The 21,092-nt window shown below is 39.9% G+C and overlaps 1 protein-coding gene across 2 annotated transcripts in view; it reads right to left on the bottom strand.

The window, feature by feature from the left end:
- The window catches only part of CPEB4 (cytoplasmic polyadenylation element binding protein 4), a 45,141-nt gene extending 24,420 nt beyond the window's left edge, over positions 1 to 20,721 (bottom strand). For both annotated transcript variants that reach the window (XM_074883514.1, XM_074883515.1), the window contains exons 1-2: positions 17,701 to 20,721; positions 7,563 to 7,644 (exon numbers count right to left, since the gene is read on the bottom strand). In XM_074883514.1, the coding sequence (XP_074739615.1) occupies positions 7,563 to 7,644; positions 17,701 to 18,822 (1,204 nt within the window). In that variant the 5' untranslated portion in view covers positions 18,823 to 20,721. The remainder of the gene's footprint in view (positions 1 to 7,562; positions 7,645 to 17,700) is intronic.
- Positions 20,722 to 21,092: the final 371 nt, after the last annotated feature.

Here is a 21,092-nt window from a genome sequence, read left to right as displayed (position 1 = left end):
ACACTCCAATGAAGTTAACAGGAATCCTAACACTGATTTCAAAGCTGGACCAGGATCAGAAAAGCCTGGGATATTTGTAGTGCTCCGTGGTGGCAGGGGAAGGAATTTCCTGGCCTCAAAGGGTGGTTACATTAATACCCTCTAGTTTATTGCTCAATGGCTACAGCATAAATCAAGGTGTTGCTCTTCCTCAGTTGAATGAATACCCTACCTCAAAATCCCACAGTAGTGAAGTACAAACATCTAGTTGTTTGACACCTGCATTATCACGACCTGTATTTCTATAAAAACGCAGGAATTACCAGAAAGTTTAAACTACTCAGTATTTTTTGTGTAAAAGTAGTACCAGCACAGGTAACCAACAATATCTGATTCCTTACCTTATTTTCTTCTGGTACTATCCTTAATATTATATATATTTAACATAAATCAAACTCAAGTTCTGAATGCAGCTCCAAAGGCACATGTCAACATTTTGAAAAATCCCCCAAATTCTGAGCAGCACCATAATCTACAAACTACTTCCCACACACTTAAAATTACAAATATCAATAAATCCAAAGGAATTAATTTAACATCAACAGTAATTCACCTCTTCCAACTGATGTTTTCCATCACTGAAAACGCTAAACTGCTGCATTTCCATACATAATGTGGATTGTGCTGTAATTTCCCAAATTATTCCAATTTGCAATGCAAAAGTGTTTATTATACTGTCTTAAATGTTGCATCCCTGTCCTGGGATTTTTTGCAGTTTTCATCGTAATAAGAGAATTTGCAGCAAAGAGTAAAACAAACAGCAGTAATTTAACAACTGCTTTATTTTTTAAATCACGTGCATTAGTGTACACTGTCACAAATGGTTTAAATTATTTGTTAGGTAACGCACAATATTTTCTGAGACAGTATAAACGCGTTTTGGCTTTTCGCAGTTGATAACAGAAAACTAAGGTGTCAAAGTCAAGGAATAATAGGAAAAAAAATCTCAAAAGTCTTAAACTAAACCACTGTACTTTTGCCTCAGGGCATCCTATGTCCCAGCCCACGTTTTCCAAAGAACAGGCAAATTCTCGTTTCATTTACATCTGCCTAAATGCTGCCCATTCCAGACTGCTATAAACGAAAAACCTTTTGTTAAATTGACCCTATTTTCTTATGGCATAGAGTGCCACAAAACCAGGCAATCATTTGACAACTTAGCAATCAGTCTAGCTTCAAGGTTTTAACTGTCAAAAATATCTTGTATACACCCATGTTCTTTCTCTTGCTACACAAAGAATCCAAGCCCACTGCACTCGCAGTGCTGATGGGCCAGTGGGATTTGTAGGTGAGGAATCAGAAGCCTGAATTATGGGGCTGGGGGAAGAGAGGGCCTGCCTGTGACTTTAAGAATACAGCCATATTAAAAGTCTCCATTGGTGTGTAATACCAGAGTCACACAAACCGAGAAGGGCACGCAGGCTTCAGCACGCCGTCAGGAAGCACAGCACCAGCGATGACCTTTAAATCAGCGCTCAAAGAAGCGCTCGTTCCAAACAAAGTTACTGGACCCAGCCACCGAAGGCAACACTCCAACACTTTCCTCTCCCCCCGCCTAACTACGACAGACAGAAGTCTTGTCAACTTGCACCAGCTTGAAAAGGCAGCAGCGGTTCGGCTGCAATTACGAAGCCAGGCAAGCAGTCGCCTATCGCTGAGCACAGCCCGAACACGAGCAGCCCCGCCGGGAGAGCGAAGGTACCTCGCGGTGCGAAACCCTCCCGGCCGGTGCGAAACCCTCCGGGACGGCCGCTCCCGGCACCGGCGGCAGCAGCAGCAGCCAACCCGTCGCCGAAGGGGCACAGCGGCGGGAGCCGGGAGAGTCCACGCAGGCGACAACTGCGGGGGGGGTGGCTACACCCCCTCCTGCCTGAGGGCCTCCCCTACACCAGAGATCGGCCGTGCAGAGCGGACTGGCTCTGACACGGGAGTGTTTTACTCTGCGTTTCAGTGGGCCGACACTTCAAAAAAAAAATTCCCTTCACGCCTGTCTGAAATTAGAACGGCGCCCACCTCCACTTCGGAGCACTTGGTAGTGCCAGGTGAGCCGCGGAAGGGAGCGTCAGTAAAACGCGTCTGCTCAAACAAAAGTTGGTGTGGTGGGGTTTTATTTTGACTTCTCGCGGCATATCAGCTGTGTTCAAGTCCTCATATTTTTTTTGCAAGTTTGAGGCATAGCTTTTCTATTCCAAATCAAGTTTTGCCTTTCTAAGCCGCATGAAATTAAGCATCTCTTACAAAGAAGCATTTTAGTTCAAGCCACAAAGCCAAACGTCAATTTAAATGAGAAAGGTGGAAGTTTATTACATAACAGCCAATGAATGTGAAATCATACATTATGTATGGTTGTGATTACTTCTATGTAAGGTTAGAATCCAATCTATGGTCTGATCTTGGTATTAATAGAAGATTTCGTTCCTGTTGCCCAGGTGATTTAATTTTCGTACTAGATTGTTGGATTTCTAAACAAAGGCTCTCGTAAACCCCAAATATTGGAAAGGTAGGGATAAATCAAGGAACACTTCAATTGCCATGAGAGGAACTGGGGAAAAAAGCATACCAAAAAGACTAAAAACTTAAAATTCTGAATATTACCCCAAAATTTTGACTATTAGCTGCATTTGGAAAGAAAGCATGCCCTTACCTGATAATAGCAGTTATAATACTTATACTCTAACCCAGCTGAAAATAGTGGATTGCAACAGGGCACTGCCAATTTCAAATAAAATTCACAGACTGTGTTTCCTCCATCACAGCTCCATCAGCATGGGTTGTAGTTTATTGCTATTGGACCCAGTTCGGCAATATTTTGAGATAGTAAAACAATTGATTTTCCTTTTAATTAACTTGCACTCAAGTCTGCAAATCCCATTAGCCTTTCCTGGTTACTGCATAGGAGGCAAAATTCAAGATGATCCTGAGTAGGAAACATTCAACACAGTAATTCATCGGCAGTTTCCAAAGACAATCATGGCAAACCTTAATTGTCTACAAAAACTTGTCTGTAGCCTGGTACAGTAGAAGCAAAAGATTTTGTGCATTTTATCCTAAATTGGATACATTAAAAACTTGCAAACGAGTAATCCTTAGATAAAACTGTTCTGAGACAAGGCACACAGATGACATCAGCCACTGAGGTACGACCACCACAGTTCCCCTGTGAAAGCTGGCTCACATACAAGAGGCAGCAGAGGCGTGAAGATGGCTGCAGCATCGGTACAGACGTACACATTTGCCAGTGGCCTTCGGCTTTCAGAACTCAATAACTAGATCATACAACTCTTTGCACACACCAAGAGTAGGGAAGAAAGGTTGACCTTAGCCTCTAACCTCAAGCATTCCTCATTGCTATGAAAACAAAGATGGTTTTAAAATTTAAGAAAAACCTAAAAATCTATTATTTTACATCTTAAAATAGCTCAGATTTTGTCCCATGCATATGTAAAGGACCACTTCCCTAAAAAGAATCGTAGCCTTTGTTATTTAGCCTGTGGCAAAAATTGGGATGGATTCTTACCAGATCCGCATTAATTTTCTCGATCATATAGGAAACCAAATGGCCCATTCTACTCAATATGAATATGTTATATAGTCCATACAACTAGAAAAGAAACAACTAGTTCAGTTTCTTATCCAATACTCAGAAAATGCTATCAAAACTATTTTGATCCCTTTCATCAAAGAACACTTTATAAGGTTTAACTACTTTCTTCACATCTGAAATAGTTTTTCAGATCAATATTAAGGGGCTGATGACTGCTTTAAAAATAGTTGGGAATATCCGCTTGCTCAGAGAAATGCTGAATGGTGCCAGTTCTCATCATTCTGGCTTTCCATCTCTGAAATTTAGAGCTGCTGTTGGACTCTCCCTGTGTCTGTATGTATATCTCACCTTACACTACTTCTAAAACCTTCCTTTTTGTGCGTAAGTATGTTTAGTCTTTAAAGACTATTTCACCCTCATAGCATTCATGCAGATACTGAGCTGTTCACACCCAAATTTTGCAGGAGTGCTTTGCAGTGCTAGAAGCAGATGTAGTGGCCTGTTTCTTTAATCCATTTCACCTTGCATAATTTCCAGGCAATAACCTTATATTCTGAACCAAACCATAGGATATTTCAGTAATAAACCAGTCTGCGGTTATAAAGTATTTAAAGACATTTCAGTGTCACTTAACAAGGAAATATTTAGTCAGTCTACTACTATTACAGTAATGCTCAAATTGCCATCTGGAAGACCCAGATTCAAAAATCAGTCTCTGGATCCCAGGCTCAGCTCATGAAGGCCGAATACATTGTAAAGAAGATGCAATTAGTCTCCAGGGAAAGGCTTCTGCAGGCTGTCATTGGCTATGCAGCATGCAGCACACTCACTCGTGTGGATAAAAATAACATATTGAAATGGCAGCTGCTCAGCAAAGGAAGAGGATTTGAGCAGGGATAAAAATATACCTTAAAAAGAGGAAAAAAAGAGGTAAAATGGCTATCAAAAGAGTTAAAAGGTAATATTGCATGTACTGGATCAATGATACTTAAGATTCACCTTTGAACTTCAAGCAGGAAACACTATTTCATGTAGCAAGACAACCTAAGAACATAATTATTACTGTCTGAAACAAATCCAAGGCTAGCACAGCTTAATCACCTCAGTCAGGAAGTACACACTGTGAGCAGATTTTGTTAAATTTTGAAGAATTCCTACTTATAATTTTATTACAGGATCCAAAACCTGCTGCTCTGAACAAACTATTTAAAGATAGAAATTATTTTCAAGACATGGTGGTTTCCAAACTGTAACTGGTATCTATTATCATGTCCATGCTCTTTAAGTTGTTTTGAAGGTATATTTTAACATAGTACCTCTTTCTCTTGAAGTCCATTACAGTATGAAACGGGGTGCTCTTAGAAACTCATGTTGAGTCAATATTAAAGCCTCTCAAAGACTCACAGGATAGCAGTGAGACCTATTAGATCATCTAAATTATTTCCATGCCATTCTGAGATTGCTCTCTACAGTATGTTTTATTAGTGTCTTGCCCAGGCTATTTTTAAAGTCTCAAACCCAGAAGCTTTTCCTTTCTGAGAGTATCCAACTTTAGCTTAAAAGCACTGTATGCACTGATTAACCCATTTAAAATGCAAAATGAAGAACTTCTTATGGATCTGCTTATTTAACTGCAGGTGTTTGAAATGGCAAGGAAGATTGGAACTGACAACCATAATTTGTCTTTTTTTAAGATTTCTAGATCAAGGTTTTCAAAGAGTCCTTCCAATCAGTTTAAATAAAGATGAGGCAAGAAAAGTGAAAACAGGAGACAATTTGTGTTAAGACATACACCAACTGATACAGGTAGAAAAAAACCACAAAAGGGTTGTGATCACATAAGCCCTTCTTCACACTTGAATTGAAATATGTTTTGTATCAGCAAGTTACAATTTTTTTCTAGCTGTATCAGCTGGTTTAACTAAAGGTATTTCCTCTCCCTACAAATCCTTCCCTACTGATGGATGATCACTGCAGCATTATCACAACACGGTAGGTGCTAGTTTGAATAAAGGTCCATTCCTAAGAATATTACAGCAACTAAGTTACTGTATGCTATGCCAGGTAAGCAGCAGTCAAATTCAGTGTACTGTGTATTTCACTACAAGCAAACTTAATGTTTTTGCTGAGGAAATCCTTGAAAAATGAAACCTCGCAACAAAGTATTTCACACAGGATCACTTAAATTTTTCATCCCGGTTTTGAGGCTTTTTCTTTATAGTTTTATAACTATTAACCATGAAACAGAACAATTTATAAAGAACTTAAGAAATAATTCCCAGAACAATACCTGATTGATATTAGTGTGTTTCGTCAGTATGATACAAGGCACACAAAACTTTAGACAAACCATAGATGACTGCACAGGGGATTATCAAGCTCAAGCAGGAATTGACGTGTATCAGAACTATATATATTCTTTGCTGACACACTCTATCATTCTTAAAACATGGTAAGCACTCCAAAAAAAATTTCAATTGCAAAGAATCTTTTCAAAGCATTTAAACGAAAAATCATACCACTGCACAGAACTACCCTTGTTTAGTTGCTGAATATAAATACATATGAACCTGACTTTGTTTAAATTCAAATTTAAAGGGAAATTTTATTTGTTCTATAGCCATGTCACCTTGGGTTGTTATCTTGCCAGATTTCAGCAGCTAAAACCTGGGTTGGGCCTGCCTGACAGTGAATAGAAGGTCTCGGGACAAATCCCAGGTGCTGCAGTCAAGGAAGGCCACCTGATTCATGGTTCAGTATACAATGCTGCGGGCATAGGATGTTGCCAGACAGCATATAAAACAAATAAAAGCTATTACTACTCATCATTAATAAAAGCCTGGCCCCCACTATACAAGGGGGGAATGTATTTTGTTTTTTTAACTCATTTGGCATTACTTTTATCTACATCCAGCTCTCTTTATCATTTCAATAGGAAAGTGTATTTCTTGGTGTTTCTCATCACCCTGAATTGCTGCACAGTACTGGGGCTATGAAATGCAAGCTGTATTTCAGACCATGGTGAATGCAATAAATGCAAGTTATTGCCAGTTTATCAAAGGTTGGTCTTCTGAGCAATAATCACTATTAAAACAAGTCGGATTTCATTAACACCACAAGCCTTGATATCGAAAAAAACTTACTTTCAGAAACCACAAATGCGGGTTTGTTTTCTTAGTGGTCTCATGACTGGTAACAAAAGTGAATGCTTAGATAATGAACATAAGTAAGAGTTTGACTACTTATACAAGTAACTGTTGAACTGAAATAGATTACTCATTATACAGAACAAGAATAAGAAACTAGACTTCTGAATTCTATACCATAAGCAGTTTCTAATATAGATAATGCTTTGAATATTTTGTAAGTTGAGATATTATCAAAGAAAGATTACCTTTACCAAAAAGGAAAAAAAAAAAAGATAAATCCTAACTGCAAGTCAGTTCAACCCCCTTTTCCTTTCCCAACAGCACAAAGAATTCTGCAATTCCAGGCAGTAACAAAAAGAGAGGTAAAGAACTAAAAAAATTTGTGAGGAAATACTCGGTGCTCTTCTCAAACTGATATTGTTAAACCTCATTCTTCCTCAAAACAGAAAGGACTATGACTTCAGCAGGAAAACACTATTAAGAAAAAAGTTACGTCTCACTGAGCAGCACAAGATTCCTGAAGTTGATCATTTTTACAGGCTGCACACATTGTATCTATTAAAAACAACACTGGCAACTTACACAAAAGATCAGCTTATGTTTGTGTTTCTCATTGTTTTGTATAAAGACAAAACACACTCAAGTGTTCATGTGTTGCAATAGCTTCATCTAGAGACAACTGAAAAAAAGGAGGCCTACCCAATCTGACCAATATGCATTAGGTGCACAATGTAACTTGACTTTTCCTAACCAAAACTGAAGTTTCTTATTCTAAGTAAGCATGTCTTCCCAATTATTTACTGCAGGAAATAGTCTCTTTCTAAATTTACCTTTCAGTGAATCATTTTCAGCTCTCATTATGTCAATTAGCGAGTTCTCCAGTGAATGCATGTCAAAAGTCCTTGTGCGGTCCTGCAAGCAAATGCAAACAAAGCCAGTTTAGGCAACACACAGTGTTAAACAAGACCATCTGAAACACAAAAACTTCAGTTTTGTTCTACATTACTACAGCAGAATTAAGCAAAAACACCACTATAGGCAGTCTGATATAGGAATATCAAAAAATCAGAAGAGTCTTAAATATGAATCTGATCTATATTTAGCATAACCAATAATTTAAAAACCCCAATTCAATATTTAGTTTGTATTCCTTGCTATGCAGTTAAACTTTGTTAAAAATAATTTCACAGTTAGGTAGTAAAGATCATATCCTGGGAGACTAAATTGCAAGGAGAAATCATAAAATAGGTATTTCATCCCGCATTTAGGACAACCTGAATTCTGGAAACACATACAATTTCCTTCACCTAAACTACTACCCCAACAACTTAAATAATCTAATTCTGCACAGTCAGTTCAAATTCTGCATAATTATAAAGTATTCCATACAAGCAGTAATGTCCCAGATAGCCTGGTTTACTAGAGGAAAACTTCGCTCTGATTTTTAATTCCCTGACTTCAGAAGTTTGGTATTCCAAGCATTCTTAGAATTGAAGGAGGACTCAACAAATGGGAAGCAAGATGTCTCATGTACCTTACTGTTTCATTATCTGAAGCCATTTGAAGTATACTTACCAAATATTTCTCTTTCATATTAACCAAAGCCATCATTTAACACATGCATGGTTCAGACTTTCCCAACTAAAACAACACATTCCACATCGTACAAATCTGATGCTATATTAGCGTAAAACAGCATAAAATATCCTGGCACTGCATTATTTTAATTAGCAATTTCAGAATAACTGGAACTATATATAAACTTTGAAATCTTTACAGTATCATAAAAGGTCACTAATGGAGGCAAAAAAAAAAAATCACTCTCATTCCCAAAATTGTTCATCTATCCATGTTACCTATGTATTTATACATTTGGACATTTGTAGAAACACCTGGATAGAGTTTTATATATATTAATCCACCCTGAATTTAATTTTTCTGTGTCCAAGAACTCTAACATCAGTTATAAAGATTTTATTTCATTCATGTTCTAAGAGATTCACCTCTGAACTGAGATCAAGCATGGAAAGCATCTGTTCAAATATGAAAGCAAAATGTAAGCAATTCAAGACAGAGATTTGCTCTAAACTGCTTCTCTACAACTATTGTTATTACAGCAGTGAATATATATTTTTTGTCCCTAACTCTAGCTGTGAAGCTGAAATTTCTCCAAAGCACACAGATCCAGCTTTGATCATTTTTAAAACCAGCGGTGAAGTAAAAAGCGGTATTGCACAAAGACTGTTGTGTATCCAGTTATAAAGTCCTTTACTTCCAGTGATGAAGTGCTAAGGCAGCATTGATTGCGGTGTTGCAAAAGGCATTCTTTATATCAGACAATGATCAGTCATCTTGGACTTTAAATGCCTAATACTATTTTAAGAGCAGGAACCCACTAGCTCCTAGAGTCCTGATCCATTTCCAAGTCCATAAGTTACATTCTGACCACTAAAAAAATACCATTTTTTCAATGAAATTTTCTGTTTTTCCTCTCTTCAGAACAGTTTATTACTGACACAGAATGGGTGAAGTATTTCTACCCGGATGTGCTGCATTTCAAATAGCATTAGAAAGACCAGAGTTTGGAACCATTTGCTTTATTAGTCTAGCCCAATATCAAATTTGCTATAAAAAGCATAGTGCTGCCCTGTCTCTCCACAGTAGTTATTTCCTTGGTCATTTATATTACAAGAAAATATTAGAGAAACTATCACAAGCGTTTAAATTCTTAAATTCTATGTTTTACTTTCACATATTTCCTACTCATTGCTTCCTTTCCTAGTAGTATTTAGTTTACTGTTTTGGTTTATACATTACTAGTTCACAACTATTTCAAACTATAGTTACACTAAAATTCCCTGGTAGGATTGAGTAAATGTCCTTGGGTCTGTATCCTGGACCCATTTGGATCCAGTAGCTGCATAACTCAGGAATGGATGCTAGAAAACAATCTCTACATTTTCATCAGTCCTCACAACATGACAAAAATAACCTAAAACACAGGTGGGAGCATCTTCTGAAAACCTGACATCCCTCAGTAACTACTCCTTCCATTCTGGCTTTCATAGTGTATTGTGTTTCTCTGTGTGGAAATAACCTCAAGTCCAATCCATGAACAGCCACAAAAGTCTTATTTCACGAGGTGCAGAACCTCAGTTGTTCCAAGTCTTTGTTGAATTTGTGGCACTTAACATTTCAGTTGTCTGAGACACGTGAAGCAAGAAACCTAGGCCGAGTAATTTCTAATTTATTGTGCTGTGTATGCACTGGAGTATGTGAGCCCAAAGACAATCTCTTGTCTCTAAAATGTCTGTGTTATATTGGGTTGAGCTACAGTAACAAGTAGAGGGTTTTGCTGCAATGGAAAGTTTTTAATATTGAGACCAGAGAGTTTAAACATTTGAGAATAAAAAATGGAATCAAAGTGGTTAGCTGATAGGGGCACCACCTTCTCCAATGGAAGCTTTCTGTGGTGAGGAGTTTATCGTTTTCTCTTTCTGAGTGAACCAGCTAGCTGTCACTTTTGTAATATAAGGTCCATAAGCTTCTAATCATACTGAAAACATTTTAAAACACGACCCTGCACTCTGATACTAAGGATTAACTCGTCATATTCCCACTGCAGCTATTAGCAATCACATGAAAAGGAGGACTGACTAAAATGCAGCCCACATTCATACTCACACTCTCCCCTGGTTCCAATAACTTGTCACAGGAATGGAGAAGACTGTCATAGGCTAGAGCACCCTCAAAACACTGATATGTTACTATCTATTCCTTGCCTATCTTTCCCCCAAAACGTCTCTGTGCTTACAGCATATCTAATCATCACTGTCAATTCATGGTGCTGAACTGCCCCAGCCTCAACACCCTTGGGAAGATCAGTCGTATGCTTGGGTTGTTTGAGACACTTTGCTCCTCCATATGTCTGCTTATCAATTAGAAGATAGAAAACCACGTTAAGCACAACACTATGAGCCACTACTACTGTTACACTGAATTTGGATATATTCCTGAAATTAAAGCAGCAGTCCACCTCTCTGGAAATGCAGGGTAATTCAAGAGTATATAAGTATATATAGTATATAAGTAAACCTGTATACATCTATCCAATGAAAAGATGTCAGTCATGTATGTCCTAAATATAAAGACAAGCCAAAATGCCATACTCAACTGGTTCAGATATTTGCACAGTGCTTGTTATAAAAGAACTCCATTAATTTAGTTGACTACTTGCCCTGATACTGAAAAGGTCCCACTACTAGAAAAAGTCACCACTGGTAGTTTTTTAGAATTCTTACACAATTTAAAGGCCATTTGTAGTGAGACTGCTTTGAAAACAGTAGCACGGATTTTGACAGTCTTAACTTCCAAGATGACCAGCACATTTTATCAGAAACACAATATTATATCTGAAATATATATATACACGTATTGTATACCTAACATAAAGACTGATGACAGGCTAGTGATAGTGGCCGTACCGCTGAAGAAATGTGTAACTATACATTTAATTCCATAACACCAAAAAAGCTGTAACAGTCAAGAGAATGATCATTAACTGATAGATAAATGGGAGCTGATCTCAGATACATGTTAATTATGAGTTATAAAGCACACAATCCATGCTGTACTTAGGAAAAAAGTGATGTTTTCTCCAAAAGACTTCATGTAGAGAGAATTAATAAAAATATGGTGGTGTTTTTAATGGATCAATTCACAAAGTTACAGTGCTTTCCATGGAACTGGATTGCTTACTGTATACTTTTTAATTTATTTATAAAGAAAAGATATAAGGGTAATGACTACCCTGGAATAAAGCAGAGTATGTACACTTCAGTAACACAGTAAATTAACTACAGCCTGATATTATTTACCCAGGTTGATCACAAAACCTTGGCTTTACACAAGTTTGTTTAGGGCATCTAAAATTTTTTTTTTATCAGAAGGCTCAAAGGGCATACACATTTATCCTTGGGAAACAGAACTGAGTCAGAAAGACATCAGGTTGAACACAAGGCCACAAAAAAAAACCCCAAAAAACCAAAAAACCAACAACCAAAAAGAAAGAAGTCAACCTGCAGTCTTAATGTATGACTGTGTTTAAAATGTCAGCCAACATTTCAGAAGACATTCATTAAACATAATTTTGAATAAGCAGTATTGTTTTCACAATAATATCCAAGAGGTGACAGCTAGCTGATCTAGTTAAGAGAGCTATCAAGACTGTAAATATCCTACAACAAACACAACAGTTTTGAACTATACACTGGCCAGCTCTGTCTACAGAAAAGTAAAATTACTCTGATTCTCCTACTATCTAGAAATCATTTGGAGGTATGTAGAGTGCTCATAATAATGCAATCTCATTGTTAAAGCATAGAGAGTAGAACTCAGGACTTGATGTCACAACTTTGTCATTGGACTCATACAGCATGGGCAAACCACTTCACCTCTGTGACTACAGTGGTTTCCCCACTAGCGCCCAGACAGATTATTTAATGTTTAGAGGTTTTGCAGAAAACAGAGCCATTTGTAAATAGGAAATCACTAAATTCTAATTCCAATTGCAATTTTATTTTTCAAAGTCCAAAGACATTTCATTCCAAAAAGAAAGTCACTTGGTACTAAGTATGTACAATGTATACTAGAACACCCTCCTATGCAAAAGAAATTAAACACAAATTTTTCATGCACAGGAAGATCATACTTTGCACTTAAAAATCCTATACCTAAATTCTCGTGTACATCAGAAAATCATACATCTAACTTAACTATTAAAGTGCAGATTCGTTATATTTAATCTGCACCCACAGCATTATCATCACCTGAACAATTAAGATTCCAGAACCTGAGAGTTTCTACTCAGCTCTTCCCACGATGGGCAAGGTATGAGCACTTGGTGGTAGCTAAGGCTGTGACTAATCTTATAAAACATGATTTCTTTGAAGACCGAGGCATCAATAACAATGCAAAGTATGCCACTGCATTACGCAGTTTACTGAAGGTGATTAAGCAGTATTTATGGAGTAGGTGTACTTGTAAAACTTGGGCTTATTTTATTTAGTTAAATCTTTGTCAAACCAGAATACTTGTGAAAATCAGAAAACTCACAACTACATTGGCTGCCCTCATTATAGCATGGGAAGCCTGAAACCTTCTGAAACCTATTCTACATATTTCCCCCAATTCAAAAGCCTTGTGTCTCAGGCAAAGTGTGCAGGGAGAGGTAATATTGTAGATACTAAATACAAGTTCCACATTTTTCTTTTAATTGCAAAGCAAATTTGGACTTGATTATGCTTCTGGATAAGCTTCTCCTCCTTCCCACCACTGTGCAAATGCTGTATTCCAGCTCCCAGTCCAGTATCCAGTGAATTAAAGGCTTTGAATAAACAGGTTTTTCCTGAAAGGATGTTGCTGTATGCTGCCCTGATCATCTTTTATAGCTTCACCAGGGAACAATAAGAAAAAGCTGGAAAAATTAAGTGACGCATAACATAGGAGTTTTTTTGGGAGGGAGCACTTCTGGTTTAGTCAAACTTGAACTTTTTTTCTAAGTGTTAGAAATTACAGACCTTTATAAAAATTTCCAGTAACATGTCTGATTCTATTTTAGCCACATACTAAGTTTTTTATGTATCTTCTAGAAATTATTTTCCACGATATCTTGTGTTCTCAATCTTTATGCTGGGCTGCTAAGTATGCAATTTTCAAAGCAAAATGCTTAATAAGAGTACTCCTTTTAATCTTAGGAAAATACAAACATAATTCAAATAGCTTCTAACAAAAGCTCTCTTTAAAAAGAAACCCTGAGGTCAAAAACGCACAGGAGGGCCAAAGCTGAAGTATTAACATCAGTAGTAAGTTTATAAAACAAGAACAGTGTTAACTTCCACAGTACTTAACTTGTGCATGTCATACCACATTAGAGTGCTTCTAATTCCACAGATCAGTAGCTGTGGGGAACAGCATACAAAACACTAATTACTACACAGCTGATGCAGTTATAGAAAAATGGGTGAACAGACATTTAAAAATCCAACTTCAAGTATTTATCCTATTTTAAAAGGACAGCTTGAAATTTCTTGGAATAATTGCTGTTGCTAGAATAAAATTCTGCAAAGCTTTCTGCAAAACAAGTAGCCTCATTTTATGCAACCAGCCATCATGATTTATGAAAAGGTTCCTCAAAAACAAAGAACAAGTATTAAAATAAAGAGGCATGGTAAAGAAAGTTATTTGCAAAATTCCTTCAAGAGGAAAGATTGGCAAACGCATTCAAGAGGTTTTTTTAATTCCAGTTCCCTGTGAATTTGTTTAATGCACTTATTAAATCAAGCCATTTCTATGGGCAAACAAATTATGACGTATAGTTCAGAATTAAAACACATTCTGTAATCACGTATGTGTTTTCTCAAACATTCCGTATCTGCCTGGGGGAAGAGAAAGTCTCTCTGGCACAGACCCTCAATGGATTTGGAAGGGGTTATATACCTGGAAACTAGCCACTGTAAAAGAAAGGAAAAAACATTTTGAACAAGTGGATATAATGAACTGTTCTCATGTACAAAATTATTTTAAATGGGCAGTTATTTTCAAGTCTGATTCTAGGAAGAGACACAAATTATTTTTAAGTGTTTTTACCGAAAGCTGAACACTATTGCTTAACTTGCTTGTGCCTTCAAAGACCAATTTAAAAAACATCATCACACATTTGAAGATGAGATCTGGAAACCTGGAAATGCCTATCAAAGCAAGATTTATGCATTGCATAACAGGCAGGATGTTCCACTCTCATGAGGAAGTGCAAGTACATAGCAAAAGGAAAGCCAAAACAATCTTGAAGGCAATGTTGCAGTAAAATGCAATTACTGAGCACTTAGTTTGTCAGTGCTGCTGGGAGAGAAGTAGAAGGAATTATTTTTAAATCAGTAACTTTGTAAGATGCAATAGTCACAGTCAAAGCATTTTCATTTATTCTCAGGGAAGGCTGTTATATCCAAAATACTTTTTTTTTTTTTTTAATTCAGGAACCATTTTTTCGTTTGGAGACCATTTCCTTTTCAAATGAACGCACAAAGAACAATGGCTTTTCTCTTTTCAAAAGATCTTTGAAGGGAGAAGCCTGCCCACTGGCTAAAGCACAATATCAAAACTTAATTTCATTAACAGATCTGGTACAGTCTTCTCTGACCTTACTTCCAGTTCCACCTCTGCAACAAGAGGTTCCTACAGACATGGTACTTCAGAAATGTTGAGACAGAATTCCAAATGAAAAACACTTAGAACAAAAAGCACAACGTTTTGCATGCAGCTCTCAATATACCGAGCAAGCAGTCATCAAATTGCAAGATTACCAAACAGATCACCACAGTATTTTCCTTTCATCTGCACCATTTGGAATGCCCACTTCATCACAAGCACGTAAGGGCCATGGGCAGAAATATTTGAAGTGAGCAGTAGTTCACATTACTGGCTTATAGGGACATGATGCAGTGTTGTCATCTCCAAAGAGGAAACAAGCACTGGTTACCTTAAGATTTCCATCAAAACATAGACTTCTGTGTTTCACCAAGCTTTGGAGCAGAGACAACATTTGAGAAAAAAGAAAGTGATCCCCAAATATTTGCAGTTGCTGGTTTACATCTTGCCTTCTAAAGAAACTAATTTTCACTAGATTGCAGCAACACTTGTTAATGATTTAAGCAGCAAAACATAAATATTAAATGAAAGGGATAGTTGTATCAAATTACTCCATTATGTTGCTGCAGCAAAGACAGCTTTCAATTATTTCCTAAGCAGGAATCTAAGAAGATTCCAGTAACAAAATAGCCTTGTCCAGTACATGATTGCATCATCAAGGATACTTCATATATATATATATGCATAAACACAAATATAAAATAAGCCAATATTCCTTATTTCTGCTTTGAGTCAGGCATACAATCAGCATAATCAAGAAAAAATAAAAAGACATCAAAGGTCAAATTTTACATTATTTTTTTCCAGCGATTCAAAAATTCAGTATGCTTTCAACACACAAATGACTAAGTGACCAAAGGAGCTAAAGACTTTACACAAAAAAAGTTATAAAAAGCAGTTGTCCAAGATGGCTTCAAAATTAATCAGCATCTTTCTAGGTCTGCAGTGCTGAAGTCCTGTTTTGCTGCCCTGCCCTTTTCTTCACAGAAGTGATAGTAACAGACTGGAAAGCACTTCACTCCAACACTTTCCTTTTCTTGGAATGAAGGAGTGTCAGACTTGGTCTTGACATGTACAGCTTCATCTTCGTGTTTATGTAAACAGATACCAACATGCTACACAAAACTTACTCTTTACCATGATCAAAATACGTGTGTCTGATATTTTATGTTTGGAACGCAACCCAGAAGTCAAGGTTGACTTTGCCAATTTCCTGAAATTTCCTTGATGTCAAACCAAGCGCATTTCTACCACTGTGTATATATTTGGACCTTATACACAGCAGCAAGGACACACTTGATCTCATTCTGTCACTCTGAACATCAGCTATGTGTCAGGGTACAGAATGAATTAAACTGTGAGCCAAGTCTCGCTGCAGTAGGCTGAAAAAAGAACGACTCCAGCTGTGTCCCTTTTTCTAATGGTTTCAGTGTACAAATTTGGTATGCTGGACACAGGTTCATTATATTAATTACAAATCCTGACATTAAAATCGATTCTTACTACACATTCTAAATTTACAAGGGTTCTCTGCCCGATACCGAACCAGCTAGTAGCTCTGCAGTAGAAAAAAGGTCTCCAATGGAAAGTTGTTGCCAGCAGCTGCTTCGCTGTCAGAAGGCTGCATAGGCAGGCCCTGCAAACCAAACGGAAACTGAACAGTTTACAAAGGAGAACTGAACTGTTCCTATGTCTGAATCCACAAAGTCATTATTAAATATATTTCTAGTTCTTTAGGTTGGTTTATAACATGAGACATGCAGCACAGTTTTTATCTACAGATCTTTCAAATTATTTTAAAGTAGGTCACCCTGGTTCTTAGAGCATGGCTAGAAATACTGCAATCATTTTGAAATTTTTACTTCTGCCCTCATTTGAAGATCTTGAAAAACAACCCTCTAAATGTAAAAGAGCTCTTGGATTTTTGGATTCATCCTGGAGGAGTTTACAAAAGGCGCACACACACCTAAAAGCTAGATTTAACTACTGGTCAGATGAAGAACACTTCTGTTTTAATTTTTACTGCAAATTAGGTTCAACATTATACAGTTCTTTTCAAATTTGTAAAAAGTCAGCCTAGAAGGAGAGGTTGAACTGCCAGACAACCTGCCTCCTGCCAGGACAAGGCCATATTAGAGAAGATCACCAACTGACACTCGTCCAGATCTGGTTTTGGTGATGATTTAATGGCCTGTAACCAAAATTTGCTGCCATCACTGAGGAAAACAAACTGTGTTGACACAAACTATGTAAAAAAATCAAAGTTTCCAAAGAATGCTACAAAAATTATGTTGCACTGCCAGTCCATATGATACTATAAACCAAAGTACAATCACTTAATACTTTTTCTCAGATGTTGTACATTCTCAGATAATTTTGAAGGCCTCAGATCTCTCACACTTCATCAGGCAGCACTTTTTTTCCTTACTCCTTTTTGTAGATACACTTACTACTTACAGCTAAATTTGTTCATCAGCTATTTCTGAATGTGTGTAAGTATTAAGCTGAAGGAAACTGGCTAATACAGCTGTCTGATGGACAACAGAGAATTATATGACGACCACTATTAGAAAAAACCACCATGATTCACAGCTCAGAGCATAATTCACACTATGACATTTTGAGTTAGCCATGTATTTTTTTTTAGTTGCAAGCACAGAAGTCATACAATCAGATTGTACTGTTCAAACACCTGACCCTTTCTAAGGCATTTTAAAGCACTTACGTGTTATTTTTTTTATGGATTTAACAGACTATGCTCACCTGAAAAGGAAAAATGTTGTCAGCTCTATTCAAACTGTCTTCCATCCACGATTTTGGAGCAAAAGCTGAGCTGGGTCGAGCATATTTCTGCAACTGGATATGATTACTTGCAAAATTCTTCTTTAATGGCGAGATGGAGTTCAAGGGTGTTATCCCTCCGTTCAGTCCCCTGCGGTGGTCTCGACCTTGGGACCCACCCCACCCACCATATCCACCACCACCAGGGCTCCATGAAGATGGTGTAGGCGATGGACTTTGGTAGCTGCTCCATGGAGAAGGTGGCTTGTTAAGATTATTAGCCAAATGAGGCAATTGATTAAAAGCAGCATTTCTATGTGTGAATGGAGGTGGATGAGGACTTGCAGGAGACCTCCTCTGTTGCTGATGCTGATTGTGGTGATGCTGAAAATGGGGGTGATGAGGGTGGTGTTGAGAGAGGGGTCCGATCTGGGGGGAAAAGCTACCACCAAAGCCAGGGCTGACGTGATGTGGAAAATTCTGAAACAGCAGAGCACCATTATTAGCTGAGGCAGTAGGGACCCCTCCCTGGTGGAAAAAACTTGCATCTTCATTGATTATTGTAGAAGAAGAAGGAGCTATAGCTGCAGACCAGTTACTAAAACCAGTCAGGGAAGATGCAGTGGATGTCAAGGGCTGCGTTGAAGTACCTAGCCCCGAAGCTTCTTGATAATCAAATCCTGTTAACACCGGCGATTCTATTCTTATTTTCTCTTTTCCATTGCCGTTCTCTGAAGAATTATCGCCCTGATTTTCTTCGGTTTTAGCTTTCTCAGGTTCAGGGAGCATGCCTGCTTCCTGACTTTGACCAGGGGAAAGCTGCTGTTTTTCTAGGGACTCTTGCTTTTCCTGTTGCTGAGTTTTAGATTTTTCTGACCCCAGAATCTCATCCTGAATATTATGGGCAGCTGGAGCAGGAAAGAGCCAAGCTGACCCAGCACTACCGCCATTGGCAGCTGTGTTATTATTTATAAAAGCAGCAGGGCTGGGGGTTGCATTTTGATGATGGTGTGGAGGCTGCAGATGTGGATGAAATCTGACTGGAAAAGCTGACTTATTTCCAGTGTTGTTTTGCACTAACACTCCAAACCCGTAATCCCCCATTTATTATATTTAGGGTTTGAATCCTCCCTGTAAGAACAAGTTGATGTTTAGCGTTTACCTCGTCCTCTTCTGAGGCGGTATTAGTAAGTATCCTGGTTTTAGCTAAATATTCCAGTTTCTCCCTCCACTCTATTTCAGATTTGGATAAAGATGTTTGTTTTTTGCAAAAGATAGATCTCTTCAACTATTTAAATGTGTCAATTTGTGTCCGTTTCCTTCCTTTGGCCAGGAGGAAGGGAAAAATAAATCTTTGGTTCACAAAATAAGAGGTTTCCTTTTTCTAAAGGAAATGCACAGCAATGAGAGAAAAAGCTTATGGGGAATAAGGATAAAGAGATTCAAACTATCCTGTTTTTCTCCTCCTCAGCAGCCTTGACTCGCCCATAAATGAGTTAAGGAAAAAAAAAAAATACACAATGACGTCTGGTCCCCCGACCCCTTGGCAGCAAAAAATAGATTTAAATCTGGAATAATTTAATACATCTCTATAATCTAATATATATTTGTGTCCTGTTCAAAAAGAGTCTCTGCTGTGGATAAGGGAAAAAATTTACCTCAGGATCTCAGCATTCAGAAGGGTGAAAAGGGGGAGTGAGTTGCAGAAGAGGCTTTTTCCCGTGCTGCTGGGTTTAACCTATTATATTTAGTAATAATATACGCTCTGTGTGTGTGTGGTTTTTTAAAGGGGTAAGATCTTATCTCAGGAAATTAGTATTCTATGTGTGTTGGGTGGGGAGTGAGTTGTGCAGGAGAAGGGTGGATTCTTGATGCTGCTCCTTTTGGGCTGGGTTCCTGAGCTCGCCAGACTCGCTTCTTATTTATGATCCAGTATTTGCGTGTCCCTCATATGAGTCCCGGCTGTCCGGAGAGGAAGATTTTCATCTCAGAAATCAGCATTCAGCGTTCGGGAAAAGGGAAGGGAGGGGACAGAGTTGTGCAGGAGGAAGGGGAAGGAGATTTTCTTGCTCTCACTGCTGCTGGGAGGGTGGTTTCTGGTGCGGGGCTCGCCTCCTTCCACCGAGATACGGGGGTTCCCTGCAGACGAGCGAGCCCCCGCCCGAACGGCCGGGTGGATATGCGTTTATGTGTTTTTCCTCCTCAGGGACTCGGCATCCAGCGGGGTAGGGGCGGGCGGCGCAGGCAGGCTCGGCTCGCCAGGCCCCGGCTCTCTGTGGGGTGCCCCCCGCGGTGTCCCCCCTCCCTCGCAAGAGTCCTGGTGTCGGGGAAGGCAGGAGGGATTTTTTTTACCTCAGGAGAGGAGCAGCCTCCAGCAGGGAGGGGAAGGTGCAGGCGGCGGGGGGCCGGGCTCCTCTCTCCCCCATGGAAGGTGTTTAACCGGTTCTCCCAAATCGCCCGGAGATTACGGGACAGGGTCTCGGCCGCTGGGCGCAGCGGAGGGGGGGCCCGGCGGACTAACCGGGGCGCGGGGTCCGGCGGCGGCGGCGGCTCCTCGGAGCAGTCCTTCCCCTGCTGCGCGTCTTCTCGGCTCCAGGCGGGCTTCCTTCCCCCTCATGTAAACCGGCCGGGCACCGGGAGGGTCGCCGCGGGGGACGCTGCTGCCGGGAGGTGGAAGGAGGGGGGAGGCTCCGCGGGCGAGAGCGACAGGAGAGGGGGGAGGGCTGCCGCGACACCGGCTCCGGGGAGTCGGGAGGCGCTTCGATAGCCGGCGAGCCCTGCCGCGACGGGTCCTCCGCGCGGAGCCTCCGCTGCTGCTGCTGCTGCTGCCGCCGCCTTGTTTTGCCTCTTTTCCTTTTTCTTTTTTTTTTCTGTCTCCTTCCCCTCCCCCCACCCCCCCAGCGGCCGCCGCTTCCTGCCTCGGTGCCGCAGCCGGTGCCTCCCTCCTCCCCACCCGGCCGCTGCCGAGCCCCGTCTCCTCAGGACCGAGCTGCCGCACGAAATGACAACCAGCTGGAGGAGGCAGCGCGGCACTTCCGGTTCGGCGGCGGGCGCGCCCCCGCCCCGCCCCCGGGCCCGGCTCCCCGGGAGGAGGCCCCGCCCCGCCCCGCCCGCCGGCTGCCGCCTCGCGCCGCCATTTTTGGTAGGGGCAGGGAACACCCTGGCTAGGGCGGCCACTTTTGTTTTGGGCACGTCGCCCACAGCTTTGGTAGCCACCCTAAGTACGGGCAAAACGTCGGACTGATGCCGGCGGGGCGACCATCTTGGACGGCGGAGCGCAGTTCCCGCCGCGGGCGGCCATCTTTGTGGAGGGCAGGACGTCGTCCTCGGCGCCGGGCCCTGACAGGCCGGGCTGCCCGGGAGCGCCCCAAGCC

The sequence above is a fragment of the Strix uralensis genome, chromosome 14, assembly GCF_047716275.1.
Source record: "Strix uralensis isolate ZFMK-TIS-50842 chromosome 14, bStrUra1, whole genome shotgun sequence".
NCBI classification, from domain to species: domain Eukaryota; kingdom Metazoa; phylum Chordata; class Aves; order Strigiformes; family Strigidae; genus Strix; species Strix uralensis.
This window is presented reverse-complemented; position numbering and strand designations above follow the sequence as displayed.